At 48.4% G+C, this 15,296-nt stretch overlaps 1 protein-coding gene across 2 annotated transcripts in view; it reads left to right on the top strand.

Annotated features, from left to right (window-relative positions):
- Positions 1-15,296, top strand: part of LOC147706617 (cell adhesion molecule CEACAM8-like) — a 139,161-nt gene that overhangs the window by 32,322 nt on the left and 91,543 nt on the right. For both annotated transcript variants that reach the window (XM_086933108.1, XM_086933107.1), the window contains exon 2: positions 6,858-7,226. In XM_086933108.1, coding sequence (XP_086789234.1) covers positions 6,858-7,226 — 369 coding nt within the window. The remainder of the gene's footprint in view (positions 1-6,857; positions 7,227-15,296) is intronic.

The following is a 15,296-nucleotide window of genomic DNA, read 5'->3' as shown; positions in this document are numbered from 1 at the left end:
TATTTGATGTTACATCAGTCACAGGAGACCCGATGGCAGTAATGTTACTTGATGCAGAAAAAGCATTTGATCGGGTCTCCTGGGGCTATCTTTGGTATGCTTTAGAAAGAACAGGTATTAAACAAGGATATATTAAAGCATTACAGACTCTATACTTAAATCCGGTAGCAACTCTATGTGTGAATGGTGGGAATACGGGGCAATTTCGAATAAAAAGAGGTACTAGACAGGGGTGCCCTTGCTCACCGCTATTGTTTGCTATATACATGGACCCATTAATCCGTAGAATAGAGGCATCTGGGATGATTATACCCCTAACAACACTCATCGGGCATTGTAAAATCTTAGCCTATGCAGATGATATTGCTGTAATCACTCCAAATCCTACTGAATCCATAGAATATCTGGAAACTGAGGCGATGAAATTTGGAAAGATATCGGGGTATAAATTAAATACATCCAAAACGCAGATAATTAAAAACTCTTCTACTTCCTGTATAGATAATCGAGTGACGCAGGAAGGCACATATTTAGGGGTTATTATTTTGGCAGATTTGGACGTGTTAGTAGAAAAGAATATTATCCCTTTAATTAAGAAAGTAGAGAAAGATCTGGACAGGTGGGACAACTTGTACATGTCAATTGTGGGGCAGACAAATATAATAAAAATGCTGGTTCTCCCAAAATTTTTATATTTATTTAGAGCAATACCTTTGTTATTTGAAGTCAAAATATTTAAACAACTAGAGTGCATAATTAATAGATTTATTTGGGCGAAGGGGAAAACGAGAAGAGCCCTTAGATTTATGACACTCCAGAGAGAGAGGGGAGGCTGGGGAGTACCAGAATTAAAACTTTATTATTGGGCAGCTGCTCTCCAAAATATGATTGGCATGCAGGGAGGGGCAGAATCAGAAGGTTGGAGTAAATTTGGAACACTGGCAATTTATGGACTAACTTTGGGAATTGAAGTGCAGAATGTGTTGTTGAAGTTTACAGAGGCTAGCTACTACAAGAGGACAACGTTTAAGACGCTCATAGCAACATGTACAATTTGGAAAAGTTTTGCTAAAAGAATAGGTTTGGGGAAATATAATGTGTATACCAGACTCTCACATAACCCAAATCTTCCACAAGATATTTTCTCGGGTCCCACATTTATTGAATGGGAAAACAAGGGAATTAGAACCATAGGGGATGTAATGGGGGATCAGGGGATTTTTCAATTCTCAGAATTACAGGCTAGATTTAAGTTAGATACCAGGGCAATTCTTTAAATACCTACAAATTAGGAGTTTCCTTTTGAATAAAAAGGGAGGTGTTTTGGGTTTTAGGCGCGATGCAATTATGGAAGTAGTTCAAAGAGGGGAAGATTGTACTATTAAGAGGTTTTATGCTGAATTGATAAAATCAAAACAGGATGATTACGAAAAATGGAACGAAAAATGGAATGATAATCTTAATATAAGCGGGGAAAGTTTTGGTATCTCTCTAGAAAAGGGATACTCTTTGTTATGCTCAGCACCCTTGCAGGCGCAACATTATAAAACGTTGTATCATTTATACTATACCCCTGCAAAAATAGCACATGGGGGAGGCACCGTGGGTATTAAGTGTTATAGGTGTGGAAGTTTTGATGCTGATCTAAAACATGTAATTGCAACGTGTCCTCATCTAGATTCACTAAAAAAAGATATTGAAGGTTTCATAAATAATATTTTAGGAACCGAAATTGTGTTAACTCCCGGAACTATATTATTAGGAGTAAATTTGGAGGACGAACAATTATCTAGCGGGAGGGAATTTCTATTCGTAGCATTATCTGTTATGAGATTATGCATAGCCTCGGCATGGATTGACCCTATACCACCTACTTTCCATAAATGGTTGGCCAAATTAATAACAACATATAATGTGGAGAAAGAGATCTATGCACGGAAAGGAAAAAGGGGAAGGAAGCTGAGTAAGCTAATATGGGATCCTATTACGCGATGGAAGGAGGGTGCAACATAATAAAACCTAGATGTGAGTAAAATCCGGGTGATTTAGGACAATATATAAGGTATTAATTGGCATGTTGGTAATATTGTGAGAGATATAAGTGACTTTAAGGAAACATTATAGAATGGAAACTTTGCTTGATTAGTTTTATGTTGTAGAACTTGGATTGATATTTTTAATCAAATTTCTTTATTTCTTTGCTCTAACTGGATGTAGCTCCTTTTAATATTTTTGTTGTTGCTTTATCTGCTTTTTCTCTCAATGTGATGTATTTTGTTAGTAACATTGCCGTGCCCTGTATGTAATAGCTAAATCTTTCAATAAAAAGACTTAAAAAAAAAAAAAGGGAGAGAGGAAAATCTTACCAAGCCCCTCTGTCGATGTGGAATGTGCCCGACTATGACCTCCATAATTGACCTGTGCATTTGGATTCTGGTGCAGCAGCTCGACCTTCTTAATGATCCCTTCCCCCAGACTGAACTGTTGAGCTCCCTGAAGAGGAAGTCACCTTGGAACCTAATAAAAGTTTCTTCACCATCCAACAACATTGCCGTTCTAGGGACCCCTTCTCCTCACCACCCCACAGCACACAAGCCGATGATCTCAAATGACTCTATGGGCATCGTCCGGTGGTGAAGCTCACTTGCTCTTCTTGTACTAATCTGCTTTGTGCTGTTTTGGCTGTTTCACCAACACATTTGCCAATATATTTACATCTGCTGTTGTCAACAACATAGGGTGATAGTTGACACATTTAGGGGTATATTCACAAGAACGTGTGATAACTACCGCAAGAGTAGCATAATGCAACTTTCAACATTGCAGCCTATCACAGGAAAATAACCCTGTGTCAACGTGGAATTCACAACGCAGCGGTAGCATGCGATAGTCTGCCATAACCCAACCACCTCGATGGAGACAAAAACACCAAAAAGCTGCGATGGGCCAAAGCGCGATTAGGAAATCAGCGATAAGCAGCGCCAGGCCTGCAACACATACCTGGCAGGCAGAAAAAATCACAGTAAGAGTAGAAAAAACACCCGAACCCAAACCCAAACCCAAACACAAACTGACCAACAGCCAAGCACCATGGAGGCAGCCGGAGCAGGCACAGTGGACGGGCGCAAACCCACAAGCACCCCAGATGACCAGCCCGGGACCTCGTGGACAGGGAAGGGCAAGGACAAGAAGAGGTAGACAACGTTCAGTCCGCAGGCGAACAGGATCATAGTCACGGAGTTGATGGAACACCATCAACAAACTGTTCTTCATCTCCAATGTGCCATTGGGCACCAAAAATGGAATATGGTGGGACATCGTGGACAAGGTGAATGCCGTCGGTGAGCACAAGAGGACAATGTACGAGGTCAAGAGGAGATGGAATGACATCAAGCAGAGGACCAAGGAAAAACTCTTTGCCAACCAGAAGGCAGCAACGCAGACTGGAGGTGGGGGCCCAGCGCCACAGCTCAAGCTGGGTGACATGGAGGAGCTTGTGTCGACAGTCATCAGTGTGGAGACCGTGGCTGGAGTCGGTGGATCGGAAACTGCTCAACAGGACACAACACAACCGCAACAGGGTGAGTGACCAGCAGGTACTGGTGGGGAGGGTGGAGATGGGCACAATGGCACACATGCAAAATCAAGCAGAGCACGGTGCACACCCACAATGAGTCTTGATCCTCGCCCAGATCTACGGACTGTCACAATGTACAATGCCATGCTGTCTGAATGTCAACATGTACCATGCGGCTACATACATGTGGACACATTGTAATACACCATCTCCCCTTCACATTTCAGCGGCACCATCAACACCTCCTGTAGAGCAGTCACAGCCACTCTTCACTGATGATGAGGTGGACAACACCACCATCGACACCGAAACCATCCCAGACATCATTGACCTCATCCGCCACTCACCTCCAGGATCAGGGCAGCCCAGCTACATCAAGGAGAGCCCACCCACTACCCAAGCCACCCAGCAGGAGACACCCACAGCCCAGGCACTCCCCCAAGACCCCCAGGAACAACACATGGCCTTCCAACGCCGTATGCTGGAGGAGTGCCAGGGGGAGATCGCAGAGCAGGCGCGGTCGGGCTTTGGCATCATGGCAACCAAACTTGATGCCATCCTTGGGTATGTAGCAAAGCTCCATGGTCTCCAACAAGCCCTGACTGACATCGCTGGAGTCATGATGCGGAGAGAAGAACACCTGTCCGCTCAGAGTGGTTCCAGCGATAGCAGCCGTGAGCTGGCACACATGTGGAGGCTCATGAAGGACATGGTGCGGATGGAGGCGGAAAGGATGGCAGCCACCGCTGCAAATCATCGGACTGTAGCTGAGATTTACCATGCCCTGCAGATCGTCATCATGGCATTGCTGCCACAAGGCGTGGCGATGATGAATGCTGCTGCCCCCACATCATCCACATCTCCGCCCCCTGGTATGTCTTTGCCTCCCAGTGCGGCAGGCCTAACCACTCTGGCACCTGATGCGTCAGTGGGACACAGTGGAGCGGACAATCCATCTCCGGCCCCTGATGTGTCAGTGGCACAGAGTGCCGCAGCCGGTACAGCAACACCCACAGGTGGGGCAGAGCACACATCGCGGGATGAGGACGTGGATGTGCCTGTAATCAGAAGGACTCAGCAGCATTCATTTTCGCCACCTGACCTGTATCTGCTTGGTCCCGCAAATGGCCTAATGACCTTCCACTGACCCCCGATTCACTCAGATGCACTCACCTTGGACAACGACATGGACTGCCACATCCTGTTTGATGACCAAAGACACGTCAGGGTCGATATGCTGCATCTCGTTTGGTTTTGGGAAGAAATGTAACTCCGTGCAGTTGCATGAGCAGCATCACGCTTCATTTCTACTTGGAAGGCATTCCAGGGTGGAGCGTGGGCGTTGCGATGTGGCCACCCACGAGCGTTGTGATGTGGCCACCCACGGGCGTTGCGATGTGGCCACCCATGGGCGTTGCGATGCGGCCACCCATGGAGGTTGGCGCATTCCCATATTTACAAAGACATCTAAACCTGGGAATGCGTGAAAATATGACGCTTTCCCAAGTAAGGCGTAAAGAGGAGAAATATGTTCACTTCTCCTCATTATATTCTCTTTCCACATGAGCGGCGCTCAGCAGCGCACATAGAAAGAGGAAAACGTCTGAAAGGATTATTTATGTGCAGTTGCACAAAAACAATCATGTCTGTACTGCAGGCGCTATTGTGCACCATGGTGCCTGCGTTGGCGCTAGGCAGCACACCGTGCACCAGTGCAAGGAGAGAGCAGGAATGATCCATATCTTTGTAAATAGTGTGTATTTCTGCTCCCTCCCTTTCACGCAGCGCAGAAGCGTTGCTTGGGGCGCTGCAGTGCGTGAAAGGTTAGTGAATGCGCCCTACAAGTGCTGAGACCCTACAGGCAGGTCATTGTTCCAGAGACCCTCAGATCTCCAAACCCACAGATTTATTGATCAAGTCCATTGAGGCGGCTTCGAGGAGGGGATTGATGAGATGCAGACCCCTGGTATTGCCAATATCTGACATCAGGGCTGGTGGCGGAAGTGACGCGTCTTTCATAGTAGGTGTGGCCACCTCGGTGACCCTACAGCTGACTCCACGGCCCCCCCTTGTGTCTGTCCAGAAGTAAAGGTTGATGAGTTAAATTCCTGAAGCCTTTGTAATGGACATTAGGGGTCTCGGGTCAGTGATGCTGCCCAGGTTTGTGGAGACTGGTCCAGGTTACTGAGTTAACAGGAAGTAGGTTAAAGAGACAAGACCCTTGTTTACACCACACTCTGGAGACTGGTCTAGGTTACTGAGTTAACAGGAAGGAGGGTGAAGAGACAAGACCCTTGTTTACATCACACTCTCTGTGGGAGCAGGACACAGGGTGAGTTTACAGGAGCTTGATTAAACTGTGTTTAGAATTTGTATTATACGGTAACCCGAGCATTGGATTAACTATGTATATTTTATCAGTTAGTTTTCCCAAATGAGTTGGGATAATTGCGTGTTTATTAAAAATAATGGGCCTCATAATGGGCCTCATTTATGACTTTTTGCCTCAGGGAAGCGCAGCAGGCCTTCCTGCTGCGCTTCCCTACGGCAAAAGAAAAGGGTAGAAATGCGCCGTATCTATAAGATAAGGCGCATTCCTGTCCTTTTCCCCTCCGCCGGCGCACAATGGTGCAAGGGTGCCTGCGTTGCGGGGAAGATTATTTTTGTACAGGAAGGAAAACCTTTCTGTACAAAAATAATCACAAGAGGCTTTTCCTCTTTCTATGTGTGCTGTAGAATGCAGCACACATAGAAAAAGGAAATACGAGGAGAAATAAAGACATTTCTCCCTGTTGCGCCTCCCTTACGCCTCCCCTGGGGAGGCGTAAGCTTTTGGCACTGCTTCAGAGTTACGATTTCTCGTAAATCTGGGGCAGTGTCAAAAGGCCATGGATGTTGCTGGGAACGCCCCCAGCAACACCCATTGCACGCCCCTTTAACGCAGAACACTGCGTTAAAGGGACTGATATTTATCAGGCAGCAGCACGCCACAAAAACTGGCGTACTGCTGCCTGATAAATACCACGCAGGCTTCTGCGCCACGGAACTTCATGAAAAGTGAAGTTCCGATGGCGCAAGGGGCCTCATAAATGAGGCCTAATGTGTATACGACTTCAAGTGTAGTAGTTGTTGTAGCTCTGCGCTGATATTGTGATGCTTTTGTGTAATCCGTTCATCTAGTTACAGTCGCCTTTGTCTCTCCGCACCCACTGGTGTCTGTTGTTTTTGGGGTTCAGCCGCAGCGCCTCTAATGTTGTTTCTCTTCTGTGTTTTCTTTCAGCCTGGGTGACGTCAATCTGGGTGACGTCATTGTTCCAGTGCACGGCGGCGCAGCTGTCAATCACTCCAGATGTGGTGACGGCGGCGGTGGGAGACACCGTCACCCTGTCTGTGCGGTACGAGGGGCGCTTCTGGTACTGCAACTGGTTCAGGGGCGGAGGGACAGACGCAAAGGACCAAATCCTCGGTCTCTTTCGCAGCGATCCTCCTCCGTCCTATGGTCCTCAATCCACCGGCCGAGAGTCTCTGCTCCGGGACGGGTCTCTGCGGATCACAGATGTGCAGACGAATCACACCGGAAACTACACCGTGCAAATGAACGTGGACCGGGGGAGGATACAGCACGCCACAGCGCAGCTCAGAGTGCACGGTAAGGTCGGCCTAGCACTGCCACCCAGGCCTGGTTCTACGGTGGTGCGATGGGTGCCACCGCACCGGGAGCTGACTTGGGGTCGGGCATCATTTTCCCAAGTATGTTATCATTTTAAAAGCACCTCCTGCTGCGGCGTTTCTGGCCTCGAGCAATTTTAAGGCATCAATTAAAATGTCAAGGGAAATCCGGTGAAGTGTTGTCTCATCCTAAGGTAGCGCAGAGGGTTAAAGTCCCTGCTGCTAAGAAAACGTATGATGCAAATAACAAAGTGCATATCATGTAAATAGGTCAGTGGGTTCCTGCTTTTTCAAGTAAGATCCTTTTGTTACTTGTCCTTTATAAGTAAAAATTCTAATATTGAACATTGAGATATTAACTGTCATCAAAGAGCTGCAAACTGCGAGGTATATGCTAGAGCCATATGCTTTTTTGCCCAGTCTTTCATCATCCTAATCTTGCCCAAAGGGTTCATTTGATTCGAAAACAATCCTTATTATTAAAGAGAACCCCTAACCATGATGTTATGTTTTACATTCTGAATTAGCGCCTTACCAGAATAAGGACTCTTAAACTATATTGCCTTCCAGCATCGATGGCATACCACTCCAACACTACTCCTCGTAGTCCTGTCTGATGTAACATTTCCTATACACTGATTTACACACATATCATTGTCTCTGTGCAATGTGTGTGTGATGTAAAGTGCTCTGACACCTTACACTGGTATGAGAGGTGCTATAAACCGAAATGGATCTGAGAGTCAGTGGTTACGGAGACTTGAGGGGGCACCGTTAAAGGGTGCTAGCGAGGGAATCCGTGGAAGAGGTGCTCATTGGGGGGCCGCCAACAGACATTGTCGCACAGACCGCCACCAGTGTTAAGGCCGGCCCTGCTGCCACCTGCACACACTTGTCTTACTCCAGGAGCTCGGGGTCTTGAGTGACCCTCGACACTTGTCTTACTCCAGGAGCTCGGGGTCTTGTGTGACCCTCGGACACTTGTCTTACTCCAGGAGCTCAGGGTCCTGTGTGTGACCCTCGGACACTTGTCTTACTCCGGGAGCTCGGGGTCTTGTGTGACCCTCGGACACTTGTCTTACTCCAGGAGCTCGGGGTCTTGTGTGACCCTCGGACACTTGTCTTACTCCAGGAGCTCGGGGTCTTGTGTGACCCTCGGACACTTGTCTTACTCCGGGAGCTCGGGGTCTTGTGTGACCCTCGGACACTTGTCTTACTCCGGGAGCTCGGGGTCTTGTGTGACCCTCGGACACTTGTCTTACTCCAGGAGCTCGGGGTCTTGTGTGACCCTCGGACACTTGTCTTACTCCAGGAGCTCGGGGTCTTGTGTGACCCTCGGACACTTGTCTTACTCCAGGAGCTCAGGGTCTTGTGTGACCCTCGGACACTTGTCTCACTCCAGGAGCTCGGGTCTTGTGTGACCCTCGGACACTTGTCTTACTCCAGGAGCTCGGGGTCTTGTGTGACCCTCGGACACTTGTCTCAATCCTGGAGCTTGGGGTCATGTGTGACCCATGGACACTTGTCTTACTCCTGGAGCTCGGGGTCATGTGTGACCCATGGACACTTGTCTTACTCCAGGAGCTCGGGGTCTTGTGTGACCCTCGGACACTTGTCTTACTCCAAGAGCTCGGGGTCTTGTGTGACCCTAGGACACTTGTCTCACTCCAGGAGCTCGGGGTCTTGCGTGACCCTCGTACACTTGTCTCACTCCCGGAGCTCGGGGTCTTGTGTGATCCTCGGACACTTGTCTTACTCCAGGAGCAAGGGGTCTTGTATGACCCTCGGACACTTGTCTTACTCCAGAAGCTCGGGGTCTTGTGTGACCCTCGGACACTTGTCTTACTCCAGGAGCTCAGGGTCCTGTGTGTGACCCTCGGACACTTGTCTTACTCCGGGAGCTCTGGGTCTTGTGTGACCCTTGGACACTTGTCTGACTCCAGGAGCTCGGGGTCTTGTGTGACCCTCGGACACTTGTCTTACTCCAGGAGCTCAGGGTCTTGTGTGACCCTCGGACACTTGTCTTACTCCGGGAGCTCGGGTCTTGTGTGACCCTCGGACACTTGTCTTACTTCAGGAGCTCAGGGTCTTGTGTGACCCTCGGACACTTGTCTTGCTCCAGGAGCTCGGGGTCTTGTGTGACCCTCGGACAATTGTCTTACTCCAGGAGCTCAGGGTCTTGTGTGACCCTCGGACACTTGTCTCACTCCAGGAGCTCGGGTCTTGTGTGACCCTCGGACACTTGTCTTACTCCAGGAGCTCGGGGTCTTGTGTGACCCTCGGACACTTGTCTCAATCCTGGAGCTCGGGGTCATGTGTGACCCATGGACACTTGTCTTACTCCTGGAGCTCGGGGTCATGTGTGACCCATGGACACTTGTCTTACTCCAGGAGCTCGGGGTCTTGTGTGACCCTCGGACACTTGTCTTACTCCAAGAGCTCGGGGTCTTGTGTGACCCTAGGACACTTGTCTCACTCCAGGAGCTCGGGGTCTTGCGTGACCCTCGTACACTTGTCTCACTCCCGGAGCTCGGGGTCTTGTGTGATCCTCGGACACTTGTCTTACTCCAGGAGCTCGGGGTCTTGTGTGACCCTTGGACACTTGTCTTACTCCAGGAGCTCGGGGTCTTGTGTGACCCTCGGACACTTGTCTCACTCCAGGAGCTCGGGATCTTGTGTGACCCTCGGACACTTGTCTTACTCCAGGAGCTCGGGGTCTTGTGTGACCCTCGGACACTTGTCTCACTCCAGGAGCTCGGGGTCTTGTGTGACCCTCGGACACTTGTCTTACTCCAGAAGCTCGGGGTCTTGTGTGACCCTCGAACACTTGTCGCACTCCAGGAGCTCGGGGTCTTGTGTGACCCTCGGACACTTGCACTTCTCAGTCCGCAGTGATTGTGTGCAGGGCTGGCCCTTGGGTGGTGCGGTTGGTGCCACTGCACCAGGCGCTGACTTTTGAGGTGGGGGCGTGTTTTCAAGTACTATACGCTTCACAAGCACCTGATGCGGCGCCCCTGGCCTCCAGCAACTTTATGGCAACCATAAAAGTGTCCAGACTACTCTGGAGATTGATGGATCTGCTGCAGAGATCGGTGTTTTGTTTAGTGCAAGTTGTGACTCCTCATAAAGTAGCACAGAGGGTTAATGTGCCTGCTGCAAAGCACTTGTGACCTACGGATCACAAAGAGCATATAATAGAAATAGATCAGTGCGTGCCTCAGAGATGATTGGAAGTCTGTGTCCTGTGACGCAAATCCTTCAGGATCCGGCGGGAGCCTTGGAAATGCAGACTGGCAAGATGCTTCTTTGGTGCCTGTTTGAACAGGGGAGTCACTCCTTTACCCCAAGGGAGATTCTTCCGTCTTCTAGTCGAAGTAGAATGTCAAAGTTCCAGGATATATGTTGCAGAGTTTCATCCAAGCTAATCTAAAGTCCTAGGGACTGGGGGACATATGTAGGTAGGCGTTTGCGATTCGCACACACTGAAATTCTGCGAATTTCGGCGTTTGCGAATCGCTAACAGTGCTTTGGTATGTAGGTGCACATTAGCAAAATAAGGAATCGAAAAAATTGCCATTCCTTATTTTGCTCAAGCATTTAAGGAATTGCAATTTTGCGATTCCTTAAATGCTATGTAGGAGGGAATTTTAAAATGCAATTTTGGCTTAAGGAATCGCAAAATACCACCTACTCCAAGTAGATAGTATTTTGCGATTCCCTTTCTAAATGCATTTTGTTTTTAATTCAAAGTGCCATGTGGCGCACAGACATGCCCTTAGGGCATGTATGTGCACCACATGTACTTAGAGGCACATTCCAGGGGTGCAACAGGCGTCCTTTGGACACCCTGGCACCCTTGGAATTGCGATTCTCAAATTGCGATTTTCTCAAAGAAAATCGCAATTTGAGAATGTATCCCCATTCATTTCTATGGGCCTCTTAGCCATAGGAATAAATTAGGCCTATAGGAATGAATGGGACACTCATTCCTTAATTGCGATTCTCAATTTGCTAATCGCAATAAAGGAATGTTAGAGATTCGCAAACAAATTGCGAATTTTTTACCTACATTCCATTTTGCTATTCTCAAATAGCGATTCCTTAAAAATCGCTATTTGGCAATCGCAAAATTGAAATTACCTACATATGCCCCTGGTTTCCTATACTTATACTAAGTTTAGGGATTAGACTAACTCTAACGTCCCACGTATGGGAGGACCTGGGGAGGGGGCGGTTACACCACTTCCCCTTTTTCCCCGTTTCACGCCAGAGCAGGGGCTGAGTGCCGCCGCAACTGGTTTGAACTGGTGTATGCACTGGGACACCTTGTGTGCCCCAGGCACAGTCTGAAAAGCATTCACTGAGTGCACTCACTCTGCCCCAATACACTAAAGCCTGTCTGGGGTGGTGGTTACACCTCCCTGGACAGGAAACATATTGTCCAGGCCTCCCCTGCCGGAGTTTCGTCCAGGAGCAGGAGGTCAGACTCATGTCTGTGGCAGCAGCATCCATTTTGTGATGCTGGGGCTCTTTTAAACTATTACCGGTCAGGTACATGTGTACATGTCTTCTCCCTCTCGAAGGGTGGAATTCAACCCCCACTGCCAGAACTGACGGGGGGTAGGATTCCAAAGTGTTTGACACCAAACACGACATGTTTTGATGCAGCCATTCCAAAGTTTGCATTTACTGCAATGTTATAATGCACTTAAGAGAATATGGGATGGCTGTATCACAGAACAGCTATAAGAAAGTGATTCCAAAAGCGGCAGAGGGGCTCAGCTTATGCTAGGGCACCCTCCCACACAAAAGCAAGCACTGTGGGGAACATCACCTACAACGCATTTTTTACAACGCACTACCATTACATCGCAACCATTACAACGCATACCATTACAACGCATTGCGCTGGGGGGCGCTCTAGGATAGGGAATATATTTAATTTACTATCCAACACCTTCCCTGCTATCCACGGGGACTGGAGTTGGAATAGTAAATTAAATAATTCACTATCCAGCGCCTAAAAGCATTATGCGTTGTAATGGACTGCGTGGTAAAAACCGCGTTGTAAAGGCATGCGATGTAAAAGCATGCGCTGTAGTGACACCAATCCAGCACTGTGCCTTCAGGATTGTCAAGGCGTGCTATAGGAGTGACTTATAGGTTAATATGTGTCTTTATTTAAAGGTAGATATAGGTAACCTATATCTTAGTAAGGGTGCAAGCACCTCCTTACCCAGGCTGCAGTAGCAGACCTGTGGTTCCATTTTGGAAGGTTTCCCAGGGGTGGCATAATACATGCTTCAGCCCCTCGTAGGCCTCTGGGGTACCTATGCCCTTGGTACCTAAAGTACCATATAGTAGAGACTCACAAGGGTAATCCAGTAACCAATCTGGAGTGTACCTAATGTACATGCAATCAATTTAAAGAGGAAGCAGCTAGGCTGGGGTCCTGGTTAGCAGGGCCCCAGCCAGACTAATGTCGATAAATCAGTGAAGCTCAGCAAAAAGTGGGAGTAACCATAGTAAGCAGATCCTACTCTCCTACAGAATGTATAGTGCCTTTCCTACACTACACTGCGTATAGGGCCAGAAGAGTTTTCTCCAGTGACCATGTGTGTTTGTAACTTTTCCACCACGCCGAAAGGCACCGGGGCCCCTTGAGTGAGCTGTCCATCATAATGTGTAAAAGGCAGGAAGACGTTGCTTAGCGCTAGTATGTGTGCGGCAGGGCTTCTATGTGAGTTCACAATAAGTATCGTATTGCGGGCGTCTTGCCCTGTGCCCCGTACAAGGTTGCAGCACATGTGGTGGCAGTCAACGTGCAAGTCACCCCCATCAGGCTGTGAGGTAGCAAGCACAATGGATGCGGGAACAGTCCATGGAGGAGTATTGAATAGGTGCAGTAAAGAGAGCAATTTGTGGCTGCCATAGTGCACATATGTGTTTCAACAGAGGTTCTTTACACTTTCACCAAATCCACCAAAGACCTCATCAATGTAATCCAGGAGTGGGCCTAGGATCCCGTCTCCAGAGGTGGTGGCTGGTTCAGCACCAGCTCGGGAGTTCAGCTGCCCCAATGCAGATGAGGGTTCAAAGTCACGAGTGGTTATCGCCCACAGCCAGTTTGTCCAGTGCCGTGCCTCCAAAAAGGCCCAGCGGGGTCACTGCCAGCAGAGTCAGGAGGCTGCTCCCACTCTCTGCTGCATGTTTGTGGACACTGCGGCCAGGCCGAACAGCCACTCCAGTCGACATCTCCAAGTTGCGCCGCTCCATGAAACACGGTCCTCTCTGGCCCCACCACACCACAGGGTTAGGGTCTCAGCAAAGATCTCTTCAAAGCATGCAACATAATTTTCTCAGTATGTAGCTTGGATAGGCGGAAGTAGAGGGCTGCGACTGGCTCCCCATCCTGATGTAGTTAGATTTGACGGGTGTGGTGTTGGAGCCCCATCAGAGTGGGTCTGCTATGTTTGGCCATTACCCACGCCCTCACAACTGGAGTATATTTTAGAATGTTTGACATTATTAGGACTTTTTCTCCATTTTGAATAAACAGCAGTCTGTATTTTGCCAATATATTTACCATGTAACAGCTTTGAATTATTTTGCACTGTAGTTTGCAGTGATGAATTTTCCTGCTCCTGAAAATGGTGAATATTCACATGCCTCTGTTTAAGGTTAGAGACCTATCAGAGCAGCAAATGAGGAGAAAGAACCTCCTGGTCACAGGAACTACACAGGGATTGCGCTCAAGAAATTCATGGATGCAAAGACCTCCATCAAGCATCACAGCTAATTTATGATGATAGAGATGGGGAGAAAGCACACCTGCCCAGCCTCGACTGTACTCACCATTTTTTGGGGCTGATTAATGCGTTACGAATTTGAGCTTTAACTCGGGCATATGTTTACTGAGGTTGCATAACTGTAATCCCTCGACATGCGATTCCAGTAGCCCGCCCTGTCCCTGCATGGTGTCAGGGCTTGTCCAAGCAATAGAAGCTGCCACTTGGAGTAATGTATTCTCTGTAATTGGGCCGTGGCTGGACGCAGACAGGCTTGCCTTTTGCACGCCAGCGGCACGTCTGCCGTGAGCCCACTTTACAGTTGACATTTGAGGCGTCAGAGTTCTGAACACTCGACCCCTGACCTCTGGCGCCACGCACAACTCTATGAGAGAGAGGGTTAACACTACCTCTCTACCAGGCTTCCTAATAATGCTGTACGATTTCCAGGCACTTCGGCTATGGCGCGGAGCTTACTGCGGGAATTGGTCTCCTCCAGGGTAAATGCCACAAAACAATAGGTAGGATCCTCCCCAAAACACAATACGGCACGAGGATTAAAATTAATGAAAGATTCTATTTAAAAATGAGTATACGAGGGCACTTACAATGTCTAAGAATGGAGTTAGATACTGTAGAGGTACAGGGCTCTTGCACCTGTACCCTCACCACTGGTATAGTGCACCCAGCTAGATGGGTGACTGATCTATGCCAGGGCAGTGGGTTGTAGGCATGGCACACAGGGATGTGTGCCATGGCGACTCTTCACTTTGTTCTGCACCAAAACACACAGTCTGCAAAGGCAGTGTGTGATTTTAAAGGTAATGGGCCTCTAAGGGTGTCACAGTAAGTGCTGCAGCCCTTAGAGGACTTCCCTGGCCATAGTGCCCTGGGTAGCTGTGGTACCATTTACCAGGGACTGACCTGTGACCAGAGAGTGCTTAGTGGGTTTGGTCTTTAAAGCAAATTTAGGGAAAGAACATAGGCCCTGGGCACCTGATTGGCAGGAGCCCAGGGCACACTTAGTTAAAGTACATCAGCAGTTCAGCAAGAAGTGGGGGTAACCATGCAGAAAGTGGGCACTTTCTCACACAACCCACCAAATGAAAGAGGATGAGACTAACCTTTCCATAGAAAGTCTTCATTTTCTAAGTGGATGAACCTCGAAAGTACCTCTGCATTGGCATGGGCAGTCTGGTCTGTGTTCCACTACAAAGTCCATTTCCTGTAGGGAGATGGGCCACGTCTACAGTTTAGGATTT

Source organism: Lissotriton vulgaris, chromosome 7, assembly GCF_964263255.1.
Source record: "Lissotriton vulgaris chromosome 7, aLisVul1.2, whole genome shotgun sequence".
Taxonomy (NCBI): Eukaryota; Metazoa; Chordata; class Amphibia; order Caudata; family Salamandridae; genus Lissotriton; species Lissotriton vulgaris.
Note: the sequence above shows the minus strand (reverse complement) of the source record. Positions and strands in the feature narration are given on the sequence as shown.